General features: G+C 50.3%; 1 protein-coding gene across 1 annotated transcript; it reads left to right on the top strand.

Annotated features, from left to right (window-relative positions):
* Nucleotides 1-4,198: 4,198 nt before the first annotated feature.
* On the top strand, nucleotides 4,199-23,901 carry PSMF1 (proteasome inhibitor subunit 1). Its single transcript, XM_060230577.1, has 7 exons — nucleotides 4,199-4,535; nucleotides 7,927-8,079; nucleotides 13,063-13,145; nucleotides 14,551-14,745; nucleotides 15,715-15,768; nucleotides 20,825-20,983; nucleotides 23,665-23,901. Exons 1-7 carry the CDS (start codon nucleotides 4,407-4,409, stop codon nucleotides 23,714-23,716), a joined length of 825 nt encoding a protein of 274 aa, XP_060086560.1. The 5' UTR covers nucleotides 4,199-4,406; the 3' UTR covers nucleotides 23,717-23,901.
* The last annotated feature ends 3,588 nt before the right edge of the window (nucleotides 23,902-27,489 follow it).

The following is a 27,489-nucleotide window of genomic DNA, read 5'->3' as shown; positions in this document are numbered from 1 at the left end:
CAATTCCAGAGTATAGAGACTTTGCTAGGACTCCCATGCTCACTGGGTTCAGTAAGGTGGGACTGACTGGCAAGAGCCCCTTAATGAGAGAGAGAGAGAGAGAGAGAGAGGGCAGTCTCTTCGTCAGATGCATCTGATGTCACAAATTAATATGGATTCAGGGGGTAGCTGTGTGAGTTTTGAAGCTGCAGGATGAGTCCAGACCAGAGGCGGCCAAACTTGGTTAAGAGCCACATAGAAAAAAACATCAGATGTTTGAGAGCCACAAGACGTGAATGTCAGATGTTTGAGAGCGGGAAGGAAGGAATAGATGGGGGAGACAGAGGTGAAAAGAAAGTCACTTTAAATGCATTTTCCAAGCCACCAAATGTCTTGGAGAAGTGATTTAAAGAGGCCAGGAGTGGCCGAACGGTGGCTTGGGATGGCTCTTTCACATCTATTGTGTGGCTCTTGAAGTCCCCACCGCACCATCAGGTGACTTGGAGAAGGCATATATGAACATATGAAGCTGCCTTATACTGAATCAGACCCTCCTGGGTCCATCAAAGTAAGTCTTGTCTACTCAGACTGGCAGCGGCTCTCCAGGGTTTCAAGCTGAGGTTTTTCACACCTATTTGCCTGGAGCCTTTTTAGTTGGAGATGCCGGGGATTGAACCTGGGACCTTCTGCTTCCCAAGCAGATGCTCTGCCACTGAGCTACCGTCGCTCCCAGAAAGGTCAGTGTTGTCTATTCAGACTGGCAGCGGCTCTCCAGGGTCTCAAGCTGAGGTTTTTCACACCTATTTGCCTGGACCCTTTTTAGTTGAAGATGCCGGGGATTGAACCTGGGACCTTCTGCTTACCAAGTAGATGCTCTACCACTGAGCCACAGTACCTCCCCTGAACATATGAACATATGGAGCTGCCTTCTACTGAATCCGACCCTCAAAGGTCCATCAAAGTCAGTCTTGTCTACTCAGATTGGCAGCGGCTCTCCAGGGTCTCAAGCGGAGGTTTTTCACGCCTACTTGCCTGGACCCTTTTTAGTTGGAGATGCCGGGGATTGAACCTGGGACCTTCTGCTTCCCAAGCAGATGCTCTGCCACTGAGCCACCGTCCCTCCCCTGCTCTCCAGGGTCTCAAGCTGAGGTTTTTCACGCCTACTTGCCTGGACCCTTTTTAGTTGGAGATGCCGGGGACTGAACCTGGGACCTTCTGCTTACCAAGCAGCTGCTCTACCACTTAGCCACCATCCCTCCCCTACAAACACCAGGAATAATGGCTACCAGTTAATCAGACTAAAGTATATCTACAAGGTTTGGGGGAGGGGTTGTTTTTTTTAAAATAGATTTTATTTTATCGAATCTAATCCAATACAAAGAGAGCACAAGGAAAGTCAATAATAAAAATATAAATCTAACATACAAGAATCCGAGGGTGCAGTCGTTTTGGGCAGTAATTGTGGCGAAAATCAAGGATATCACGGGCTATAGTTTACCCTTAAGATTGGAACTCATTTTGCTTGACTGTTGGAAAGATTTTTCTATTACTTCTCTCAATAAATCCCTGATATCCCTTTTACTAGCTGCTGCTAAAATGGTGTTAGCCCAGTTTTGGAAATCTCCCAATATTCCTCCAGTTAAAACCTGGTATGCTAAAAATCTGGGAGGTCTATGCTATGGACAAGATAGCAGATAGTTTATGCAATATAAACAATTCAGAAAGTGATGAATCTCTGATGTACAAGTGGCTTCCATTTCTTAAATTTTCTTTTGGTCCTGTAGATCAGATGCGTACATGTATACCTGGTAGATATTATGACATTATTAATTTGATGTAATTAATATATGGACAGAGGACTTATTTTTTAATTCAGCTGCCAATTATGTATGTGTGAGTGAATGTATGTATGTTTTGTTTTGTTTGTATTTTGTATATATATTTATATTTTGTTTTCTGTTGGTATGCTATACTTATACACAAAGAATGATTGCAGATACTCTATTCTGCAATCTACTCTGATTGCAGATTGCAGATACTTCATTGATTGCTCTATTTGTATGTTTATTAAATTCAATTAAAAAGTTTTTGGACAAAAAAAAAGAAAGAATCCAATTTAGATCATTGGACACATATCCCAAAATTTTTTTTTACAAAAGCAATACGTAATATGCTAGGTATTGAGAATCAAGAAACAGCCTACAATTCCCCCTGGAGAGCCAGTTTGGTGTAGTGGTGAAGTGTGCGAACTCTTATCTGGGAGAACCGGGTTTGATTCCCCCACTCCTCCGCTTGCAGCTGCTGGAATGGCCTTGGGTCAGCCAGAGCTCTCTTATCTGGGAGAACCGGGTTTGATTCCCCACTCCTCCACTTGCAGCCGCTGGAATGGCCTTGGGTCAGCCAGAGCTCTCTTATCTGGGAGAACCGGGTTTGATTCCCCAACTCCTCCACTTGCAGCTGCTGGAATGGCCTTGGGTCAGCCAGAGCTCTCTTATCTGGGAGAACCGGGTTTGATTCCCCACTCCTCCACTTGCAGCTGCTGGAATGGCCTTGGGTCAGCCAGAGCTCTCTTATCTGAGAGAACCGGGTTTGATTCCCCACTCCTCCACTTGCAGCTGCTGGAATGGCCTTGGGTCAGCCAGAGCTCTCTTATCTGAGAGAACCGGGTTTGATTCCCCACTCCTCCACTTGCAGCTGCTGGAATGGCCTTGGGTCAGCCAGAGCTCTCTTATCTGAGAGAACCGGGTTTGATTCCCCACTCCTCCACTTGCAGCTGCTGGAATGGCCTTGGGTCAGCCAGAGCTCTCTTATCTGAGAGAACCGGGTTTGATTCCCCACTCCTCCACTTGCAGCTGCTGGAATGGCCTTGGGTCAGCCAGAGCTCTCTTATCTGGGAGAACCGGGTTTGATTCCCCACTCCTCCCCTTCCACCTGCTGGAATGGCCTTGGGTCAGCCAGAGCTCTCTTATCTGGGAGAACCGGGTTTGATTCCCCACTCCTCCACTTTCAGCTGCTGGAATGGCCTTGGGTCAGCCAGAGCTCTCTTATCTGGGAGAACCGGGTTTGATTCCCCACTCCTCCACTTGCAGCTGCTGGAATGGCCTTGGGTCAGCCAGAGCTCTGGCAGAGGTTGTTCTTGAAAGGGCAGCTGCTTGAGAGCCCTCTCAGCCCCACCCACCTCACAGGGTGCCTCCCAAAGAAAGGTTGTAGGATAGCACATTGATAGATTGTTTTCTTGTTTTAACTGCTGTAAACTATTTAATGTATTTTAATATTCATTAATCTTATTGTTAGAATTTTATGTTGTGGACCGCCCTGAGCCGCCTTGGTGGAGAGGGCGGGATATAAATCGAATAAAATGAAAGGAAAGGAAAGGAAGGGAAAGGAGATTGTGAGCCGCTCTGAGACTCTTTGGAGTGGAGGGCGGGATATACATCCAATTACTTCTTCTTCCATTAGGCAAAAAGGGAATATTCCCAAAGAATTCCAAAACCGCAGCCCAAAGCAAATAAATGATAACCTATAGCAGGGGTGACCAAACTTGCCAAATGCAAGAGCCATATAGAATAAAGCATCAGATGTTTGAGAGCCACAATACATGAACGTCAATCATTTGAGAGCCAGAAGGAAGGAAAGCGAATAGATGGGGAGGGAAGGAGAGGTGGAAAGAAAGCAACTTTATCTTTGAATGCATTCTCCAAGCCACTGACTGGCCAGGCTTGGAGAAGTGATCTAAAGGGAGAAATGCCTTCTCCGTGTTGACTGATGGGGCAGTGGGGGCTTCGGGAGCCACACCGTATGTGTGAAAGAGCCACATGCGGTTCCTGAGCCGCAGTTTTGCCACCTCTGATCTATAGCCAAAGCAGTTTTTTTCGAAGAAAGGGTTATCCATTGACTGTGTTCCCAAGTTTGGCCACCCCTGAAAGAGCCAAATGCCTTCGCCAAACCGGCCACTGACATCTAAACCTGAATGCGGGGCGGGGATGAGCGACCGTTTCCGACTCTCTCTTGCAATGCCGAAGGCCGCCGTTCGCCTCGCTTTTTTGCTACTCCGGGGGCTGCAAAAAAACAACCAGACGCAAGCCGAGCGGCGCCTCCAAGAGCGCCCAGATCTCTTTGCAACCTCCCCTCGCCGGGTTTTTCTTTTCCTCCCTCCCGCCAGTCTGGCAGGTGCAAAAGATCCTGGTTGCGTGTAAAAGATTCCGGTTCCCTGCAAAACGGAACCAAAGAGACCGGCTTAGCGTTTTCCGAGGCTCACGGAGATAGGCTTCCCAGGGGCGTGTTTTGCAAAGCTTGCCTCTTCCTGCGGCCGCTGGGTTTCGTTTTTGCAAGCCCGGGCATTGTTGTTGCTGCTGCAAAGGGCCTGGCGTTTCTGGGTTTTTTGCAAGCGGCCGGCGCCTCTTTCTCTCCCCGTCTCCCCCGCAGGCATGGCCGGCTTGGAGCTGCTCTTCCACTCGGTGGCGCCCGACCTCGCCTGCCCGCAGGACGCCCTCGTCTGCTTCCTCCACTGGAGCCTCGTCGCCCACCGCTACCGCTGCCTGGGCGCCGGAGAACAGGTCCGAGGAGCGGCCGCTACGCGCGAGCCCTAGGGTGCCAGCCTCCAGGCGGGGGATGGAAGATGCAATCCGCAGGGTGCCAACCTCCGGGGGGGGGGTGGAGATGCAATCCGCAAGGTGCCAGCCTCCAGGCGGGAGGTGGGGGTGGGAGATGCAATCCGTAGGGTGCCAACCTCCAGGCGGCGGGGGGGGGGGGTTAGGAGATGCAATCCGTAGGGTGCCAACCTCCAGGCGGGGGGATGCAATCCGTAGGGTGCCAACTTCCAGGCGGGGGTGGGAGATGCAATCCGTAGGGTGCCAATCTCCAGGCGGCGGGGGGGGGGGAGGAGATGCAATCCGTAGGGTGCCAACCTCCAGGCGGTGGGGGGGGGAGGAGATGCAATCCGTAGGGTGCCAACCTCCAGGCGGCGGGGGGGGGGGAGGAGATGCAATCCGTAGGGTGCCAACCTCCAGGCGGTGGGGGGGGGAGGAGATGCAATCCGTAGGGTGCCAACCTCCAGGCGGCGGGGGGGGGGAGGAGATGCAATCCGTAGGGTGCCAACCTCCAGGCGGCGGGGGGGGGGGAGGAGATGCAATCCGTAGGGTGCCAATCTCCAGGCGGCGGGGGGGGGGGGAGGAGATGCAATCCGTAGGGTGCCAACCTCCAGGCGGTGGGGTGGTAGGAAATGCAATCCGTAGGGTGCCAACCTCCAGGCGGGAGTGGGAGCTGCAATCTGTAGGGTGCCAACCTCCAGGCAGGGGTGAGAGATGCAATCCGTAGGGTGCCAACCTCCAGGCGGGGGTGGGAGATTTCCTAGAAGAGTCAGCCCAGGGTTGGGAAACAGAGACCAGACCCCCTGGAGGAAAAGGGCTACTTTGGGGGGCAGATTCTTTGCTACATCTTTGCTGGGGGCCCTCTTCTCCTAAGAACCTCAGAAGAGCCCTGCTGGTCAGGGAAGTGGTCCATCTAGTCCAGCCTCCTGTCCCACACAGTGGGCAACCGGTTAGCTTTTATAGGAGTTGTCTTTGAAAGGGCAGCTTCTGGGAGAGCTCTCTCACCCCCACCTACCTCACAGGGTGTTTGTTGGGGTGGGGGGAAGGTAAAGGAGATTGTAGGCCGCTCTGAGCCTCTGTCCTTGAAAGGGCACCTTTTGGGAGAACTCTCGCAGCCCCACCTGCCTCACAGGGTGTCTGTTGTGAGGGAGAAAGGGAAAGGAGATTGTAGTCCACTCTGAGCCTCTGTCCTTGAAAGGAGAGCTTCTTGGAGAGCCCTCTCATAAGAACATTTATTTATTATTTATTTATTTATTTATTACTTTATATTTATATCCCGCCCTCTCCGCAAGCGGACTCAGGGCGGCTTACAATATCATAAAAACAATCAATTCCATAAAACATATAAAACCATAATACATTTATCAGGTTAAAAACTATTACGCTATCTCAGTCTAGTCTGGCGGTATTAGGTTCTGACTATGACCACCAGCTTCTGTAGGATGTCCGGTGGCAGCCCATTTTCAGTCAACCAGAAAAGCCTGCCTGAACAGTTCGGTCTTACAGGCCCTGCGGAACGCCGACAAATCCCGCAGGGCCCTTATAGCTTCTGGGAGGGTGTTCCAGAGTTCTGGTGCTGCCACCGAGAAGGCCCTAGATCTTGTTGCGGATAGCCTGGCTTCTTTTGGGCCAGGGGCGGACAGCAGATTTTTTGTCCCTGATCGCAGTGCTCTCTGGGGGATATATGGGGAAAGGCGGTCCCGTAGATAGGCAGGTCCCTGACCATAAAGGGCTTTAAAGGTTAATACCAACACCTTGAAGCGAACTCGGAACACAACAGGCAACCAGTGCAGCTCTCTCAGCACTGGCCGAATGTGCTCCCGTCGTGGTAGCCCCATTAACAGCCGTGCCGCAGCGTTCTGCACTAGTTGTAGTCTCCGGGTTAGCGTCAGGGGTAGCCCCATGTAGAGAGCATTACAGTGATCTATTCTTGAGAACATAAGAACATAAGAGAAGCCATGTTAGATCAGGCCAATGGCCCATCCAGTCCAACATTCTGTGTCACACAGCGGCCAAATATATATATATATATATATATATACACACACACACACACACTGTGGCTAATAGCCACTGATGGACCTCTGCTCCATATTTTTATCTAACCCCTTCTTGAAGGTGGCTATGCTTGTGGACGCCACCACCTCCTGTGGCAGTGAATTCCACATGTTAATCACCCTTTGGGTGAAGAAGTACTTCCTTTTATCCGTTTTAACCTGTCTGCTCAGCAATTTCATCGAATGCCCACGAGTTCTTGTATTGTGAGAAAGGGAGAAAAGTACTTCTTTCTCTACTTTCTCCATCCCATGCATTATCTTGTAAACTTCTATCATGTCACCCCTCAGTCGACGTTTCTCCAAGCTAAAGAGCCCTAAGCGTTTCAACCTTTCTTCATAGGGAAGGTGTTCCAGCCCTTTAATCATTTTAGTTGCCCTTTTCTGAACTTTCTCCAATGCTATAATATCCTTTTTGAGGTGCGGCGACCAGAACTGCACACAGTACTCCAAATGAGACCGCACCATCGATTTATACAGAGGCATTATGATACTGGCTGATTTGTTTTCAATTCCCTTCCTAATAATTCCCAGCATGGCGTTGGCCTTTTTTATTGCAAACGCACACTGTCTTGACATTTTCAGTGAATTATCTACCATGACCCCAAGATCTCTCTCTTGGTCTGTCTCTGCCAGTTCACACCCCATCAACTTGTATTTGTAGCTGGGATTCTTGGCCCCAATGTGCATTACTTTGCACTTGGCCACATTGAACCGCATCTGCCACGTTGACGCCCACTCACCCAGCCTCAACAGATCCCTTTGGAATTCCTCACAATCCTCTCTGGTTCTCACCACCCTGAACAATTTAGTGTCATCCGCAAATTTGGCCACTTCACTGCTCACTCCCAACTCTAAATCATTTATGAACAAGTTAAAGAGGATGGGACCCAGTACCGAGCCCTGCGGCACCCCCGAGCCCTCAGCCCCACCTGCCTCACAGGGTGTCCATTGTGAGGGAGGAAGTTAAAGGAGATTGTAGGCCACTCTGAGCCTCTGTCCTTGAAAGGGCAGCTTCTAGGAGAGCCCTCTCAGCCCCACCTGCCTCACAGGGTGTCCATTTTGAGGGAGGAAATTAAAGGAGATTGTAGGCCACTCTGAGCCTCCGTCCTTGAAAGGGCAGCTTCTGGGAGAGCTCTCTCAGCCCCACCTGCCTCACAGGGTGTTTGTTGGGGTGGGGGGAAGATAAAGGAGATTGTGAGCCACTCTGGGATTCAGAGTGAAGGGCAGGATATAAATCCAATGTCTTCTTCTTCTTTTTCTTCCTTCTCTCTCTCTCCCCCCACGGGGCCATCGCAATGCAGCCAAACCCCGATGAGAAGAAGTCGGAAATGCTCCCCGCCGGGTGGAACGCAGACAAAGACCTCTACACCCTGCGCTACGCGTCGAAGGACGATGCCCACCAGCTGCTGTTGAAGGGCATCATGGTGGATGGCACTATGATCGTTAACGTCCTGGTGAGGAGACCGAGGGATTGGGTTTTGTGCTTGCTTGTTTTGGTGCTGAGCGCCTCCAGTGTCCTGACTCAGACAGCCGACGTCAGCCCCATCTCGTCCGATCTCGGAAGCTAAATAGGGTGGGCCCTGCCTTGTGTTTGGATGGGAGACCACCAAGGAATACCAGGGTGGGGACGCGGAGGCAGGCAATAGCAAGCCACCTCAGAATTGTCACTTTCCTTGAAAACCCCACCAGGGGGCGCCATCAGCGGTGGCTTGATGACAACTTTCCAAGCACCAAGCTTTTGCAGCAACCCCTAGGGGGCAGCACCTCTCACAAGGCTTCACAGTCTCTTGGGGCAAATCATAAGCCCCAGCCATTGGCCATGCTGGCTGGGGCTGATGGGAGTTGTAGGCAAAAAAAATCTGGAGAGCCAACATTCCCTACCCCTGTCTAAAAGGAGCCCCGTGGCGCAGAGTGGTAAAGCTGCAGTATTGCAGGCCAAGCTCTGCTCACGACCCGAGTTCAATCCTGGCGGAGGCTGGGTTCAAGTAGCCGGCTCAAGGTTGACTCAGCCTTCCATCCTTCCGAGGTCGGTCAGATGAGTCCCCAGCTTGTTGGGAGGTAAAGTGTAGACGACTGGGGAAGGCAATGGCAAACCACTCCGTAAAAAGTCTCCCGTGAAAATGTTGTGAGAGCAGCGTCACCCCAGAGTTGGAAACTCTAGGGTGCTCGCACAGGGGGTTACCTTTACCTTTACAGTCTGTACTACTGTTTAGTACAGGGGTGTGAAACTCATTTGTTGTGAAGGACGGATTATCTGAAATATATGAGACCTTTTCGGACCAGGCCTGATGTGTCATAAAACGTAGAGAAAAGGTGGAGGAAGAAGTACTTTTCTCCTTTTCTCACAATACAAGAACTCATGGAAAGGAAAGGTCCCCTGTGCAAGCACCAGTCGTTTCCGACTCTGGGGTGACGTTGCTTTCACAACGTTTTCACGGCAGACTTTTTACGGGGTGGTTTGCCCTTGCCTTCCCCAGTCTTTTACACTTTCCTCCCCAGCAAGCTGGGGACTCATTTGACCGACCTCGGAAGGATGGAAGGCTGAGTCAACCTTGGGCTGGCTACCTGAACCAGCTTTCGCTGGAATAGAATTCAGGTCGTGAGCAGAGAGTTCAAACCACAGTACTGCAATACTGCTGCTTTACCACTCTGCGCCACGGGCCACTAGAACTCATGGGCATTCAATGAGATTGCTGAGCAGTTAGGTTAGAAACGGATAGAAGGAAGTCCTTCTTCACCCAGAGGGTGAAAACTGGCCTAAAACCAGTAAAATGAATTTTAACAGGGATAAATGTAAAGTTCTGCATTTAGGTAGGAAAAATCCAGCGTGTGGTTATAGGATGAGGGAGACTTGTCTTAGCAGTAGTATGTGCAGAAAGGATCCAGGGGTCTTCGTGGATCATACACTGAACATGAGTCAACAGTGTTCCTAAAAAGGCAAATTAATTTTGGGCTGTATCGACAGAAGTCTAGTGTCCAGATCATGTGAAGTGATGGTATCGCTTTACTCTGCTCTGGTAAGACCTCCCCTGGAGTATTGTGTTCAGTTTTGGGCACCACATTTTAAGAAGGATATAGACAAGCTGGAATGGGTCCAGAGGAGGGCGACGAAGATGGTGAGGGGTCTGGAGACCAAGTCCTATGAGGAAAGGTTGAAGGAGCTGGGGATGTTTAGCCTGGAGAGGAAGCATTTGAGAGGTGATAGGATCACCATCTTCAAGTCCTTGAAGGGCTGTCCTATAGAGGATGGTGTGGAATTGTTTTCTGTGGCCCCAGAAGGTAGGACCAGAACCAATGGGTTGAAACTAAATCAAAAGAGTTTCTGGCTCAACCTTAGGAAGAACTTTCTGACTGTCAGAGCGGTTCCTCAGTGGAACAGGCTTCCTCCTTGGGAGGTGGTGGGCTCTCCTTCCTTGGAGGTTTTTAAACAGAGGCTAGATGGCCATCTGACAGCAATGAAGATCCTGTAAATTTAGGGAGAAGTGTTTGTGAATTTTCTGCATTGTGCAGGGGGTGGTGGGGCCAGGTGACCCTGGAGGTCCCTTCCAACTCTATGATTCTATAGAGGGAGAGGCAGTCCTGGAGATATGAAGGGCTAAGGCCGTGAAGGGTTTTGCGTGTGTCAGCCACTACCTTAAACTGTGTCCAGTTATTGACTGGCAGCCAGTGGAGTGACTGTGGGATAGAAGCATGTTCTCCTAGCTTCCAATAATGACCGAGTTGCATTTTACAAACTGTGACGGAACCGGCCCGATTCTGCCTTCAGACCCGGTCCCGTCAACTCCCTATTGAGTCACCAACTCCTGGAGGGAGCTATTTCTCCTCCGGCCACTTGGGCTCGCTGCCACCACCTGCTCAGTCTAGGGGTTCAGATTGAGAGGAACAGGACTCCCAATCCCCCTCTCCAGCTCTGAGGCCAGGCCTCAAGGTCCTCTGCCACCCTGTACTTGGGTATCACAGAGACCACAGCACTTCTTCGGGGAACCCCTGGAAGATTGGCACCTTATCCGACCACTGGCCCTCCCCCTTCCCCAGGGCCCCTTTCATAAAGCGTGGTCTAAAGCGGTTGGGGATCTATGTGGTACAAAGTTTGACTGCCAACATTCAAAACAGTAAAAATATTTAATTAGAAGAGAAAAAGAAAAGAAAAACAAAACAAAACAAAAACAGTTGCATGTAAAAGTTTAGCACCGCACAGCAGCCAAACAGCAACCAGACTGACAAATAAAAGGTGGATTTAAACGCATCCTCCCGTCCCTGGTCTAAACTTGCCCTGCCTTGTGGATGACTTACTCAGTCTGACTGCCTGGGGTCCTCTTCCTCTTGAGTAGGCCTCTCCCACAGTCAGGAGCCCACAGACTGACAACCTCTCTCTTTGAGGGCCAGCTGAGAACTGAACTTTTCCCGCCTCACTCCAATAAAACAAAAGAACTTCCTGCCGGTCTAGGAGGCTCTCCCCCTAGAGTTGATGGTTTAACTCCGGAAGGGAGCGGGGAGTGAAGGGAAGGCTAGGCCTCAAAGCCTGCCTAGCAGTTTCATGTTCCCTCCCAACTAAGATGGCGTTTCTCCACACAAACGACTGATGAAAACAACAAAAAAAGGACTTGTTGCCGAAATAACCCAATTTTGAATAATTTAAAAATAGGCAAGCCTCTTACTTTAAAAAAAAAAATGGCAAGAATTGTGTACCTTAAATTTGACTTCAGAAATTTAGGACAAAATTTGGAACCATTTGGAGAATACACGTTCAGTCATTGAAACCACAGAGATTTAGAATGATGGCATGTGGGTCTCTTTCTCCCTTAAAACTTTCTGATCTATCAAAAAAAAAAACCTGCAGTCTCTCTGTTGGGAAAAAAATTTGGAAACAGATTGGTTCGTACAAGCACGTTTGGTTAGATTGTCCAAAAATTCAAGCATTCTGGGGAAAGTATGAGAGTGTGTACAAGATATCAGAGGACAAAAACTTTTAAATTTTTATTATTAAATTTAAGATCAGGAATTAAAGGCACACAAATAATCCAGAAAAGGGTAACGATTTTATTACTCACAGCAAAGCTAACCGTAGCTAGTAAATGGAAATCGGAAAGATATCCAACTATAGAGGGATGGTTGAATAAAATATGGAATGTATTTATACGATGGACAAGCTAACTGAAATGACAAAACAAATAGATTATAATGATAGATAATTTGATTTTATATCAGTATGGTTCCCAATATAAGCCTACTAAATAAATAGAAAATTTTAGAATACTTATATGTTCAGACAGAAGTACCTGATATAGTTAATATGCTACAATTGTGGTAATTTAGATATGTTAAGGTCAGCGTAATGCATGTTGCGTTACATGATCTAATATATTGTACACTACAGATATTAACATCAGACTAAAAGGCTATGCCTTTTTAAAAGCCAATTACAGTGTTCAATAGAACAAAATATGATGAGATGATGTAGCAGGACAGTTTTTTAGCAGAGGTTTTTAAACAGAGGCTAGATGGCCATCTGACAGCAATGAAGATCCTGTGGATTTAGGGGCAGGTGTTTGTGAGTTTCCTACCTTGTGCAGGGGGTTGGATTAGATGACCTTGGAGGTCCCTTCCAACTCTATGGGAGGTGGTGGCCTCACCTTCCTTGGAGGTTTCTCAACAGAGGCTAGATGGCCATCTGACAGCAATGAAGATCCTGTGGATTTAGGGGGAGGTGTTTGTGAGTTTCCTGCATTGTGCAGGGGGTTGGACTAGACGATCCTGGAGGTCCCTTCCAACTCTGATTCTATGACAGGGCAGCAATTCAGCTCAGTAAGATATTGCAGTAGGGGACTCCAACGGACCTAATGGATAGATGCCCCCGCCTCACCCGAAGACCTGGCGGAATAGCTCCGCTTTACAGGCCCTATGAAAGGCTAGCAAGCCAGCGTATTCTAATGCATTTCTCTTTGAAAATAGTGTGTCAGAATAATGTTTTGTATTGACGTACTCAAATAAGGGATATAGGCTGGCTTATCTCATGACGTATACTGAGCCCATATTCGTTTTGTGTATTCTTTTTTTTCTAATGGCAAACCAGAACGATGTTTATAATGTATAGAACGATGTTGAGAAGTAAATTAGGTGGACAAGAGCAAGGAAATACTCGTCCTTTTGTAATTTACCTAGACTTGAAGCAACACCAATTAGCAGGCAACTTTGATTGCCCTTTATGGCTCTCCAGACCAAACGGCCTTCTAATTTGTTACACTGTTTTGCCATGGGATCGTAGCTTTACATCATTGCCCTCTAAACCCACCAACGACATGTATTTCAGCCCACCGTACCCTGTCCCCTCGTTTGGAGAAGCGTGCCTGCGTACGAAAGCTTACGTCCTGAATAAAACTTTGTTGGTCTTAAAGGTGCCGCTTGACGCCTGCTTTGTTATACTGTTCTTGCTACAGGATCCCAAGACGAAGAATGTCGCCGATTTGACCGTGAAGGTGACCGACTACGTCAATCCTGAACACCTGGCAACGTTTGACAAGTAACTGCATTTCTTTCGTTCTGTGGTGCAAGGAGGTTTGGTCTCTCCGAGGAAGAGTGTGAAAGTATTTTTAAAAACTTCATTGCCTTTTTGACCCACTTTCTTCCTATGTGGGGCTGAGTGGCTTACATGGGTTAAGAACATCAGAGAAGCCATGTTGGAGTAGGCCAATGGCCCATCCAGTCCAACACTCGGTGTCACATAAGAACATAAGAGAAGCCCTGTTGGATCAGGCCAATGGCCCCTCCAGTCCAACACTCTGTGTCACATAAGAACATAAGAGAAGCCATGTTGGATCAGGCCAATGGCCCCTCCAGTCCAGCACTTTGTGTCACAGAAGAACATCAGAGAAGCCCTGTTGGATCAGGCCAGTGGCCCCTCCAGTCCAACACTCTGTGTCACACAGTGGCCAAAGAAACCTGGTGCCATCAGGAGGTCCATCAGTGGGGCCAGGACACTAGAAGCCCTCCCACTATTGGCCCTCCCAAGCACCAAGAATACAGAGCATCACTGCCCCAGACAGAGAGTTCCATCAATAGCCACTGATGGACCTCTGCTCCATATAAGAACATAAGAGAAGCCATGCTGGATCAGGCCAATGGCCCATCCAGTCCAACACTCTGTGTCACACACACACACAAAAACAACCAAGTGCCATCAGAAGGTTCACAAGTGCGTCTAGAAGCCCTTCCACTTTGACCCCCCCTCCAAGCACCAAGAATATAGAGCATCACTGCCCTAGACAATTCCAACAATAAGCTGTGGCTAATAGCCACTGATGGACCTCTGCTCCATATGTTTATCCAATCCCCTCTTGAAGCTGGCTGTGCTTGAGTTTCCCAAGAAGTCTCCTCTTCCAGCGGTGACGAGATCTACTAAATTTAAGCTAGGGAGCTGAATTGGCTGTGACCTCCCACCATAGTCTGGGATCCATGATCTTGGAGAAAGAGGCCCATGGCTTGGTGGTGGAGTCTCTGCTTGGCATGCCAGGTTCAATCCCCAACATCTCCAGTTGAAAAGGAGGTGATGGGGAAGACCTCAGCCTGAAACCCTGGAGAGCCAGGAGGAGGAGCTGTGGCCCAGTGGAAGAGCCTCTGCTTGGCATGCAAAAGGTCCCAGGTTCAATCCCCGGCATCTCCAGTTAAAAGGACCAGGCGGGAGGTGATGGGGAAGACCTTAGCCTCAGACCCTGGAGAGCCAGGAGGAGGAGCCATGGCTCGGTGGTGGAGCCTCTGCTTGGCAGGCCGAAGGTCCCAGGTTCAATCCCCAGCATCTCCAGTTAAAAAGAAACAGTCAGGAAGTGATGCAAAAAGAACTCTTTGGGGACTTGGTGTCCCCGGTGGGGAGAAATCACGGGTATGAATGAAAACCCCTCGTTTCTGGCTCCCTTCCCGTCCCTCCGCAGGGTGTTCAAGAACACAGAGGAACTGCAGTCGCAGGTCGTCCATCACATCATCTCCCCGTTCGACACGACTGCCGAGCGGCCCAGCGCCAAGGAGGCCCCCAGGCGGGAGAAGAATCCCTCCCCACCCAACCCCCCGGACCACGACCCGCTGTGGATCCCCCCTCGGCAGCCGCAGGGCAGCCGGCAGCCCCACTGGTGAGTCTCTCTCCGGTGCAGCGGAAGGGGAGCTGGGCCTGGGCTGGGATTTGGGGCCTCTTGGGCCAGCCGGGGGGGGGGCGGGAAGGGGGGGGAAGAGATGAGGCCAAGGGCCAGGGCTTTTTTATCTGGCAGGAACTCCTTTGGGTTAGGGATAGGGTTACAGTCGGCCCTGTCCAAAGAGCGCTGGAAGCTCCAGGAGGATTGGCTACATCAGAGAGGTATGGCCCAGGGGTGGAATTCTAGCAGAAGTGCCTTTGCATATTAGGCCACGCCCCCCTGATGTAGCCAATCCTCCTGGAGCTTACAGCAGGCCCAGTACGAAGAGCCCTGGAAGCTCCAGGAGGATTGGCTACATCAGGGAGGTGTGGCCCAGGGGTGGAATTCTAGCAGAAGCGCCTTTGCATATTAGGCCACGCCCCCCTGATGTAGCCAATCCTCCTGGGGCTTACAGTAGGCCCTGTACGAAGAGCCCTGTAAGCTCCAGGAGGATTGGCTACATCAGAGAGATGTGGCCCAGGGGTGGAATTCTAGCAGAAGCGCCTTTGCATATTAGGCCACGCCCCCCTGATGTAGCCAATCCTCCTGGGGCTTACAGTAGGCCCTCTACTAAGAGCCCTGTAAGCTCCAGGAGGATTGGCTACATCAGGGAGGTGTGGCCTAATATGCAAAGGCATTCCAGCTACAAGAAAAAGCCCTGCTTACAGGGCTCTTAATACAGGGCCTGCTATAAGCTCCTGGAGGATTGGCTACATCAGGGAGGTGTGGCCTAATATGCAAAGGCATGCCTGCTACAAGAAAAAGCCCTGCTTACAGGGCAGCTCTTACATGGCCTACTGTGAGCTCCAGGAGGATTAGCTACATCAGGGGTGTGTGGCCTAATATGCAAAGGAGTTCCTGCTACAAAAAAAAAAGGCCTTGCTAGGGGCCACACATTCCTGGCACTGAACGGATCCCCTTCTCTTTCAGGCCAGACCCCCTGGGGCCTTTTGCAGTTGGTGGAGAAGATCTGGATCCTTTTGGGTAAGTTAACTTCTTGGTGTCCATCTCTTCATCAGTCTCGTTCTCATAGCAGCTGAACAGGAGGGATTCTGGGGAGATGTAGGCCTCTCCTTCTACTCTTAGGCAGGCTCCTCCCTGTCCTGTAGGCCTCGGATCATGCCACCATCTGAAAGCAGTGCCGATTCAGTGAACCTGGGCAGATCCTGAGGAGGAGGGCAAGGGGGGGGGGGGGTCGCATCAGGTCTGAGTTCTCGTGGCCCCTTCTGACACGCCCAGGGAAATGCTCATCGCTCCTGTGGAGTCCGGCAGCAATTTTTCTCTTGGCCAAGAAACCTAGAAATGGGGGGGGGGGGGGGGTTGCCATCTTTTGGACATGGCAGGAACAACAAGGGAATCGCAGTGAGGATATATACGAAAAACAAAATACGTGGCTGTGATATAAACAGGCTACCAGGCTTTTAAATAATTTTTAAATACGTTTACATTCTTTTTAAATATAAAACTGCTTCAGACTTAATGTATTTGACGCAAAAGTTCACGTTGACAACCATAAAATGTATGTGAATCATAAGAACATAAGAGAAGCCCTGTTGGATCAGGCCAATGGCCCCTCCAGTCCAACACTCTGTGTCACAGAAGAACATAAGAGAAGCCCTGTTGGATCAGGCCAGTGGCCCCTCCAGTCCAACACTCTGTGTCACATAAGAACATAAGAGAAGCCCTGTTGGATCAGGCCAGTGGCCCCTCCAGTCCAACACTCTGTGTCCCATAAGAACATCAGAGAAGCCCTGTTGGATCAGGCCAGTGGCCCCTCCAGTCCAACACTCTGTGTCACATAAGAACATAAGAGAAGCCATGTTGGATCAGGCCAATGGCCCATCCAGTCCAACACTCTGTGTAACATAAGAACATAAGAGAAGCCCTGTTGGATCAGGCCAGTGGCCCATCCAGTCCAACACTCTGTGTCACATAAGAACAGAAGAGAAGCCCTGTTGGATCAGGCCAGTGGCCCATCCAGTCCAACACTCTGTGTCACATAAGAACATAAGAGAAGCCATGTTGGATCAGGCCAGTGGCCCCTCCAGTCCAACACTCTGTGTCACATAAGAACAGAAGAGAAGCCATGTTGGATCAGGCCAATGGCCCATCCAGTCCAACACTCTGTGTCACATAAGAACATAAGAGAAGCCATGTTGGATCAGGCCCATGACCCATCCAGTCCAACACTCTGTGTCACATAAGAACATAAGAGAAGCCATGTTGGATCAGGCCAGTGGCCCATCCAGTCCAACACTCTGTGTCACAGAAGAACATAAGAAAAGCCCTGTTGGATCAGGCCAGTGGCCCATCCAGTCCAACACTCTGTGTCACATAAGAACATAAGAGAAGCCATGTTGGATCAGGCCAGTGGCCCATCCAGTCCAACACTCTGTGTCACATGATAGATAACTCACTGAAAGTGTCAAGACAGTGTGCGTTTGCAATAAAAAAGGCCAATGCCATGCTGGGAATTATTAGGAAGGGAATTGAAAACAAATCAGCCAGTATCATAATGCCCCTGTATAAATCGATGGTGCGGTCTCATTTGGAGTACTGTGTGCAGTTCTGGTCGCCGCACCTCAAAAAGGATATTATAGCTTTAGAGAAGGTGCAGAGAAGGGCAACTAGAATGATTAAAGGGCTGGAGCACTTTCCCTATGAAGAAAGGTTGAAACGCTTGGGACTCTTTAGCTTGGAGAAACGTCGACTGCGGGGTGACATGATAGAGGTTTACAAGATAATGCATGGAATGGAGAAAGTAGAGAAAGAAGTACTTTTCTCCCTTTCTCACAATACAAGAACTCGTGGGCATTCGATGAAATTGCTGAGCAGACAGGTTAAGACGGATAAAAGGAAGTACTTCTTCACCCAAATGGTGATTAACATGTGGAATTCACTGCCACAGGAGGTGGTGGCGGCCACAAGTATAGCCACCTTCAAGAGGGGTTTAGATAAAAATATGGAGCACAGGTCCATCAGTGGCTATTAGCCACAGTGTATGGAGCACAGGTCCACCAGTGGCTATTAGCCACAGTGTATGTGTGTATATAACATTTTTTGCCACTGTGTGACACAGAGTGTTGGACTTGATGGGCCGTTGGCCTGATCCAACATGGCTTCTCTTATGTTCTTATGTTCTTACATAAGAACATAAAAGAAGCCCTGTTGGATCAGGCCAGTGGCCCATCCAGTCCAACACTCTGTGTCGCATAAGAACATAAGAGAAGCCCTGTTGGATCAGGCCAATGGCCCATCCAGTCCAACATTCTGTGTCACATAAGAACATAAGAGAAGCCCTGTTGGATCAGGCCAGTGGTCCATCCAGTCCAACACTTTGTGTCACAAAAAAACATAAGAGAAGCCGTGTTGGATCAGGCCAATGGCCCATCTAGTCCAACATTCTGTGTCACTTGCCCCAGACAGAGAGTTCCATCAATAGCCACTGATGGACCTCTGCTCCATATAAGAACATAAGAGAAGCCCTGTGGGATCAGGCCAGTGGCCCCTCCAGTCCAACATTCTGTGTCACATAAGAACATAAGAGAAGCCCTGTTGGATCAGGCCAATGGCCCATCCAGTCCAACACTCTGTGTCACATAAGAACATAAGAGAAGTCCTGTTGGATCAGGCCAGTGGCCCCTCCAGTCCAACACTCTGTGTCACATAAGAACATTAGAGAAGTCATGTTGGATCAGGCCAATGGCCCATCCAGTCCAACACTCTGTCACACAGTGGCCAATGTATATGTATATATATATATACACTGTGGCTAATAGCCACTGATGGACCTCTGCCCCATATTTTTATCCAATCCCCTCTTAAAGCTGGCTATGCTTGTAGCCACCGCCACCTCCTGTGGCAGTGAATTCCACATGTTAATCACCCTTTGGGTGAAGAAGGACTTCCTTTCATCCGTTTTAACCTGTCTGCTCAGCAATTTCATTGAATGCCCACGAGTTCTTGTATTGTGAGAAAGGGAGAAAAGTACTTCTTTCTCTGCTTTCTCCATCCCATGCATTATCTTGTAAACCTCTATCACGTCATCTCACAGTCGACAGTTCTCCAAGCGTTTTAACCTTTCTTCATAGGGAACGTGTTCTGAACCTTTAATCATTCTAGTTGCCCTTTTCTGCACTTTTCCCAATGCTTTAATATCCTTTTTGAGGTTCGGTGACCAGAATTGTACACAGTATTCCACATGAGACCGCACCATCGATTTATACGGGGGCATTATGATACTGGCTGATTTGTTTTCAATTCCCTTCCTAATAATTCCCAGCATGGCGTTGGCCTTTTTTTCTGCAACCGCACACTGTCTTGACATTTTCAGTGAGTTATCTACCACGACCCCAAGATCTCTCTCTTGGTCAGTCTCTGCCAGTTCACACCCCATCGACTTGTATTTGTAGCTGGGATTCTTGGCCCCAGTCCTTAGAGCCCGTAGTGATTAACCGATACGGCATACGCATAACTAGTCAATAATATAATAGACGCGTTTCGCGTTCCCACTTTATCAGTATTACGATTTCTTCCGCTTGTGCTGTATATTACAAGGGTGTACGCCAGTTCCTTTCAATAGAAGCATAGCAAAGCCTTCCAGTCCATTGCCGACCACAAAACTCTTCGTGCAGATTGGATACAAGTGCTAAGGCTTCGTGAAGGCAACACCTTGAAAATACAAATAACAAAACTCTAATATAGGTTGTTTGTGAACTACTGTGATGTATTTCAAGGAGCCGGGGGTGAAACCAAACCTTTATCTCCAAGCAATTTAGCTATTGCAGGGAGCAAACATTTAAAAACTCACCCATTGTTGCAATATATCAGGGGTGGCCAAGGGTAGCTCTCCAGATTTTTTTTTTTTTGCCTACAACTCCCATCAGCCCCAGCCATTGGCCATGCTGGCTGGGGCTGATGGGAGTTGTAGGCAAAAAAAACATCTGGGGAGCTACCCTTGGCCACCCCTGCAATATATTATTTTCTTTCTATATGGAGCAAGCCACTTATATATCTGGTTCCAAACCTTCACTTCTGCATATGGCATAATGCTCTCCTGGGAGAACCGGGTTTGTTTCCCCACTCCCCCACTTGCACCTGCCAGCATGGCCTTGGGTCCGCCATAGCTCTGGCAGAGGTTGTCCTTGAAAGGGCAGCTGCTGTGAGAGCCCTCTCCAGCCCCACCCACCTCACAGGGTGTCTGTTGTGGGGGAGGAAGGGAAAGGAGATTGTGAGCCGCTCTGAGACTCTTCGGAGTGGAGGGCGGGATATAAATCCAATATCTTCATCTACCTCACAGGGTGACTGTTGTGGGGGAGGAAGGGAAAGGAGATTGTGAGCCGCTCTGAGACTCTTTGGAGTGGAGGGCGGGATATAAATCCAATATCTTCTTCTTCTTCTTCTTTTGGACACGGAGCAGGGGTCTCTGGGAGTTTAGGAGGGAGGTGTTTGTAAATTTCCTGCATTGTGCAGGGGGTGGGGCTAGGTGACCCTGGAGGTCCCATCCAACTCTATGATTCTATGACACTTTCACTGAGCTATCCACTATGACCCCATGATTTTTTCCCCTTGTTTCTGTCAAGTCTCTGTAAACCTTGGTCAAGCTTGTACTTAACTTTGGTTCAGGCAAAGAGCCTTCTGGGTAAAGCCTGTCTGTATTCCAATGCTGCTAGCTAAACCTCTCCCTACCCCCCTCCCTTTCTTTTGTTATGTAGCCTTGCTTTGAAATGGGAATATGTGAAGCTATAATCTGTGCCTTCTCAGGCTGGGCATCGGGGGAGGTTGGAGCCAAAAGACGCTCAAGGCCAAAGCCGGCCTGAGAAAGAAATTGTAACATCAATGTGTGAATGTGCCCCGCATAGTGCCCCTCCCTCAAGAATCCCTTTGAAGTGTACCTTATATGATGGCATTGTACTGTGTGATCTTTAGTCTTTCAATTTGAACTTAGCCAAGTACATCCTTATCAATAAACTAGCAACTTTGTTTCAACAACGACTCATTGAATTTGGAGACTTGACAGTTTCTTATCTCTTTTCTTCAGGGGCCGAAGAGGAGGGATGATTGCTGATCCGCTCCGATCGGGATTTCCGAACCCTATTGCTGACCCTTCCGCCGGACTCCCCCACAGACTTCCTCCCGGAGCTGTCCCTCCTGGGGCCAGATTTGATCCTTTTGGGCCCCCTGGGACTGGCCGGGCCGGGTGAGTGCAGAGAAATTCCTCTTGCAGGTTGGATTCTCTTTGGAGATGGAGCTGGGGGCGAAAAACTTGGCCCCTGAATTGGGAAGTCCACTTTCTCTCTATTTACACAAATTACTAGGGTTCATGGCTAAACCATGAACCGAACCACGAACCGATAGACCAGTTTGTGAACCTAACCCCGTTCGTATCAGTTCAGGAGCCATTTGAAGTTAAAACCTCTGCTTTCTGCTCTCCACAAAGCCAGTTTGGTGTAGTGGTTAAGTGTGCGGACTCTTATCTGGGAGAACCGGGTTTGATTCCCCACTCCTCCACTTGCACCTGCTAGAATGGCCTTGGGTCAGCCATAGCTCTGGCAGAGGTTGTCCTTGAAAGGGCAGCTGCTGTGAGAGCCCTCTCCAGCCCCACCCACCTCACAGGGTGTCTGTTGTGGGGGAGGAAGGTAAAGGAGATTGTGAGCCGCTCTGAGACTCTTCGGAGTGGAGGGCGGGATATAAATCCAATATCTTCATCTTCTTCTTCTTCACAAAGAGCTAATGGGGAGCAGAAGGCAGGGGTTTAGTGACTCTGATCCGTTTCACTCCTAGCTTTCTGTTCGCTGCTTTTTTTGTCAGCAAGCAGAAAGCTGGGGAGGGTAAAATGCATTCCAGCCTTTTCACCCTCCGGTTTGTGCTGCCTGTCAAAAGCCATGGTGAGCAGAAAGCAGGAGATTAAACGGCTCAGAGCCATTAAGCCCTCTTCACGAACGCCCACAAATGGCATCAACGTTCTCGGAAGTTCACGGCGGCTCTTCAGTTTGCGAACGTCACTTTGCGAACCAGCCGAAATCCATGGCGAACTTTCGTTTGTGAGCTGGTTGGTGCCCATCCCTTTAATTTTCATGGAATATGAGAAGCTTAAAAGTGGTAACTTCACTCCCTCACTGCTGCCAAGTTGTCCCGTTTCCTTTGCTGGGAAGAGGAGGGGCTAATTTGGATGAAATTCCATTGGCTCAGGATACCCAGTAAACCAGGCATAGATGTCCCAGGACAACAGGCCCAGCCCTTTGGTGGGGGTGAAAAGTGCGATCACAGCCAATGGATGGCAACCTCTTGTGGGCTTTCAAGGCAAGAAGCTAGTGGGGGTGGTTTTCCGTTGCCTGCCTCTGCGTAGCAACCCTGGACTTTCTTGGTTGCTTCTTGTCCATCTACTCATAAGAACATAAGAGAAGTCCTGTTGGCTCAGGCCAGTAGCCCATCCAGTCCAACACTCTGTGTCACATAAGAACATAAAAGAAGCCCTGTTGGATCAGGCCAATGGCTCATCCAGTCCAACACTCTGTGTCACAGAAGAACATAAGAGAAGCCCTGTTGGATCAGGCCAATGGCCCATCCAGTCCAACACTCTGTGTCACATAAGAACATAAGAGAAGCCCTGTTGGATCAGGCCAATGGCCCCTCCAGTCCAACACTCTGTGTCACATAAGAACATAAGAGAAGCCCTGTTGGATCAGGCCAATGGCCCCTCCAGTCCAACACTCTGTGTCACATAAGAACATAAGAGAAGCCCTGTTGGATCAGGCCAATGGCCCATCCAGTCCAACACTCTGTGTCACAGAAGAACATAAGAGAAGCCCTGTTGGATCAGGCCAATGGCCCATCCAGTCCAACACTCTGTGTCACATAAGAACATAAGAGAAGCCATGTTGGATCAGGCCAATGGCCCCTCCAGTCCAACACTCTGTGTCACAGAAGAACATAAGAGAAGCCCTGTTGGATCAGGCCAATGGCCCCTCCAGTCCAACACTCTGTGTCACAGAAGAACATAAGAGAAGCCCTGTTGGATCAGGCCAATGGCCCCTCCAGTCCAACACTCTGTGTCACATAAGAACATGAGAGAAGCCCTGTTGGATCAGGCGAATGGCGCATCCAGTCCAACACTTTGTGTCACATAAAGCCCTGTTGGATCAGGCCAATGGCCCATCCAGTCCAACACTCTGTGTCACATAAGAGAAGCCATGTTGGATCAGGCCAGTGGCCCATCCAGTCCAACACTCTGTGTCACATAAGAACATAAGAGAAGCCCTGTTGGATCAGGCCAATGGCCCATCCAGTCCAACACTCTGTGTCACATAAGACCATAAGAGAAGCCATGTTGGATCAGGCCAATGGCCCATCCAGAACAACACTCTGTATCACACAGTGGCCAAAAAAAACCCAGGTGCCATCAGGGGGCCCACCAGTGGGACCGGGACACTAGAAGCCCTGCCACCTGTGTCCCCCTCAGGCACCCAGAATACAGAGCATCACTGCCCCAGAGAGTTCCAATGATAAGCTGTGGCTAATGGCCACTACATAAGAGCATAAGAGAAGCCATGTTGGATCAGGCCAATAGCCCATCCAGTCCAACACTCATAAGAGAAGCTCTGTTGGATCAGGCCATTGGCCCATCCAGTCCAACACTCTGTGTCACACAGTGGCCAAAAAAACCCAGGTGCCATCAGAAGGTCACCAGTGGGGCCAGGACATTAGAAGCCCTGCTACTGTGCCCTTCCCCCAAGCACCAAGAATAAAGAGCATCACTGCCCCAGACAGAGAGTTCCAGTTACAACCTCTGGCTAATAGCCATTGATGGACCTCTGCTTCATATGTTGATCCAGTCCCCTCTTGAAGCTGCCTAGGCGTCATTCTCTTTTTCCCTTCCAGGCCAAACCCGGACCATCTCCCGCCTCCAAACTACGACGACATGTTTATGTGAGGGCAGCGGAAGACCCCCTCCCTGCCTCTCGGGGGAAGGGGAGCTGCAATTGCTTCGTACCCCCCACCCCACGTTTGGGATCCAGGCTTCCGTGTTCTTCGCTATGCCTACAAAAACCGGCTTCCGTTTCTCAGTAGATGAACCAGAAGAGGACGCTGTGTGCATAAAAGATATTTGCCCTCCTCTTCCCTCGCAGGATATTATTTTGACTCCCTCCGCCTCCCCCCGCTCCCGCCCCAGCAGTTTTGAGTCCGCAGAAGCCTTTTGAACTAACGTGAACTGGACGCTAAGAAGGGCTGCTCTGCTCTGGGGCGGGGTGTTCTTTCCAAAGGATGTGACAGCGTGAGAGCAAAAATCCTTCTCTGGATTCTCTGTTTGCAACAGTGGCTGGAACTCAGCTGACCATTGACCTGGCCCACAGTGGGTAGGGCCAATGGGCCAGTGGCAATCACCAGCTCTTTTTCTAGCAGGAGCTCCTCTGCATATTAGGCCACGCCCCCCTGATGTAGCCAATCGTCCAAGAGCTTAGAGGGCTTGTGACGGAGCCGGCCCGATTCTGCCTTCAGTCCCGGTCTCGTCAGCTCCCTTTTGAGTTGCCAGCTCCTGAAGGGAGCTAATCTTGTTCCCACCCACTAGGGCAGAGGTGGCCAACGGTAGCTCTCCAGATGTTTTTTTTGCCTACAACTCCCATCAGCCCCAGCCAGCATGGCCAATGGCTGGGGCTGATGGGAGTTGGAGGCAAAAAACATCTGGAGAGCTACCGTTGGCCACCCCTGCACTAGGGCACGCTGCCACCTCCTGCTCAATTTAGGGGTTCCTGACCGAGAGGAACAGGACTCCCAATCCCCCTCGCCAGTTCTGAGGCCTGGCCTCAAGGTCCTCTGCCAACCCAGCACCTGGTTATGACAGACCAAAGTCCTTCTTTGGGAGACCCCTGGAGGATTGGCACCCTTGCCAACTGCATGCCTTCCCCCTTCCCTGGACTCCCCTCTTGCAGTAGCGTGGTCTAAGGCGGTTGGGGAAACTATGTGGCCCAGAGGGGACTACCTTTTAAAAAGACAAAACCTTTATTGAAAATTTACGGCTATATTTGTTGTCGTTCAGTCGCACAGTCGAGTCCGACTCTTTGCAACCCCACGGACAAAGTCACGCCAGGTCCATCCACCATACAACTGTATACAGGCATTATAAAACTGTGAGCAGAAGAACTAAATCAAACTAGGGGGAAACGCTCCTTCTGTCCCTACTATACAGCTGGCCCTGACCATCCATCCAGAACCGACTCGCCAGTCTCCCAAGACTCAAATCAAACCCAAACTGACGGTCAGCTTCCCCTGACAACTTTTAATTCCCCGTTTCCCTCCCAAAACCTCTAATATAAAACCCACTTCCCGCCCAGGGACTGGTTTTCCCTCCTGCAGCCTTGTGGCAGACCAGCCTAAAAGACTTCCTGCCTCTCTCGGAGGCCTCCTCAAAATTGGGATAAGGAAGAGACTAGGCCGAAGCCTGAGTCCCGTTTGATGGCCTCTTCCTGCCAACTCCCAGATAACCACAGCCTAAAATGGCATTTCTCCACAGGGCTCTTAGTACAGGGCCTCCTGTAAGCTCCAGGAGGATTGGCTACATCGGGGGGAGGGGGGGGGCGCAGCCTAATATGCAGAGGAGCTCCTGCTAGAAAAAGAGCCCTCCCTCCACAAACTTGGGGCCTCCCGCTGGCTTCCGGAAGCTTCCGTTTGTCAGGAGGAAGGCCCTGAGTGCCTGTTGTGCCTCTCTTTCGGGTCGCCGCTCAAGTTTCAGAGGCTGAAGGAGTGCATAAGTGAACGGCCATCTGCTGGGCGAGCCCGTGCTTTGCTACATCTAGGGAAGTTTGAAATCTGTCTCTTGGTTCTTGTGGTGGTTTCCCGATAGTCTTGCACATCCATGGACTCTATGAAATTCTGTACACCCTTGCTTTTAGGAATTGCCTCCCTTTCCCTCCAGTCTGAGCTCCTGACGGCCTCGGAGCCAGCTGTGATGCTGAGAACAGACTGTCGGACGGAGCAGGCAAGGCGGTGGGCTCCTCAGCAGGTCTGCTGCCCCGCTGCCGGCATGCCCGCCTTTGGCCGTTTGCGTTGGTTTTTTAGAATCGCCTTGGACGTGGCCGGACCAAGTTCTGGGTGCCCCCTTCCCTGGTCGGAGCAGACTGCCTCTCCCGCATGGGAGGGTGGCCCCTTTTCTCACTGCCTCTGAACATACGAAGCTGCCTTCTACTGAATCAGACCCTCAAAGGTCCATCAAAGTCAGTATTGTCTACACAGACTGGCAGGGTCTCAAGCTGAGGTTTTTCACGCCTACTTGCCTGAACCCTTTTTCATTGGAGATGCCAGGGATTGAACCTGGGACCTTCTGTTTCCCAAGCAGATGCTCTACCACTGAGCCACCGTCCCTCCCCTGCTCTCCAGGGTCTCAAGCTGAGGTTTTTCACGCCTACTTGCCTGAACCCTTTTTCGTTGGAGATGCCGGGGATTGAACCTGGGACCTTCTGCTTCCCAAGCAGATGCTCTACCACTGAGCCACCCTCCCTCCCCTGCTCTCCAGGGTCTCAAGCTGAGGTGTTTCACACCTATTTGCCTGGACCCTTTTTAGTTGGAGATGCCGGGGATTGAACCTGGGACCTTCTGCTTCCCAAGCAGATGCTCTACCGCTGAGCCACCGTCCCTTCCCTGCTCTCCAGGGTCTCCAGCTGAGGTTTTTCACGCCTTTTGCCTGAACCCTTTTTAGTTGGAGATGCCAGGGATTGAACCTGGGACCTTCTGCTTACCCAGCAGATGCTCTACCACTGAGCCACCCTCCCTCCCCTGCTCTCCAGGGTCTCAAGCTGAGGTTTTTCACGCCTACTTGCCTGAACCCTTTTTCGTTGGAGATGCCGGGGATTGAACCTGGGACCTTCTGCTTCCCAAGCAGATGCTCTACCACTGAGCCACCCTCCCTCCCCTGCTCTCCAGGGTCTCAAGCTGAGGTTTTTCACACCTATTTGCCTGGACCCTTTTTAGTTGGAGATGCCGGGGATTGAACCTGGGACCTTCTGCTTCCCAAGCAGATGCTCTACCGCTGAGCCACCGTCCCTTCCCTGCTCTCCAGGGTCTCCAGCTGAGGTTTTTCACGCCTTTTGCCTGAACCCTTTTTAGTTGGAGATGCCAGGGATTGAACCTGGGACCTTCTGCTTACCCAGCAGATGCTCTACCACTAAGCCTCCGTCACTAAGCCACCATCCCTGCCTTGGCGCGTTGTTAACCACGTCCCTTGACATGCAGAATCTAGTGGGGGACGCTTTCCCCGTCAGGAAAGCGTCCTTTGCCAGTTTTCCGGATGCAGGGCCGCGATTTGAGCAGTGGGCTCGTTGGGAGGAAACCGATCTCATCGCCTTCAGTTGCCCCCTCCCCTCTTGCCGCTGCATGCCTTGATTTCAAAGAGGGGAGGGGAAAGGAAAGGTCCCCTGTGCAAGCACCAGTCATTTCCGACTCTGGGGTGACATTGCTTTCACAGCGTTTTCACGGCAGACCTTTTTACGGGGTGGTTTGCCATTGCCTTCCCCATTCCTCTACGCTTTCCCCCCAGCAAGCTGGGTTACTCATTTTACTGACCTCGGAAGGATGGAAGGCTGAGTCAGCCTCGAGCCAGCTACCTGAACACAGCTTCCACCGGGATCAAACACTGGTCGTGAGCAGAGCTTGGACTGCAGTACTGCAGCTTGACCACTCTGCGCCATGGGGCTCTTAATTCATAAATAAAGG

This window comes from Heteronotia binoei, chromosome 2 (genome assembly GCF_032191835.1).
Source record: "Heteronotia binoei isolate CCM8104 ecotype False Entrance Well chromosome 2, APGP_CSIRO_Hbin_v1, whole genome shotgun sequence".
Taxonomy (NCBI): Eukaryota; Metazoa; Chordata; class Lepidosauria; order Squamata; family Gekkonidae; genus Heteronotia; species Heteronotia binoei.
The sequence above is the reverse complement of the archived record's forward strand: the minus strand, read 5'-3'. Positions and strand labels throughout refer to the sequence as shown.

What these genes read in the sequence shown, in the direction of transcription:
- PSMF1 (XM_060230577.1), top strand. Translation starts at nt 4,407, where the DNA reads ATGGCCGGCTTGGAGCTGCTCTTCCACTCGGTGGCGCCCGACCTCGCC. An exon ending in GGCAGCCGGCAGCCCCACTG is followed by an intron (nt 14,746 to 15,714) that starts GTGAGTCTCTCT and finishes CTTCTCTTTCAG; the next exon opens with GCCAGACCCCCTGGGGCCTT. An exon ending in CCTGGGACTGGCCGGGCCGG is followed by an intron (nt 20,984 to 23,664) that starts GTGAGTGCAGAG and finishes TTTCCCTTCCAG; the next exon opens with GCCAAACCCGGACCATCTCC.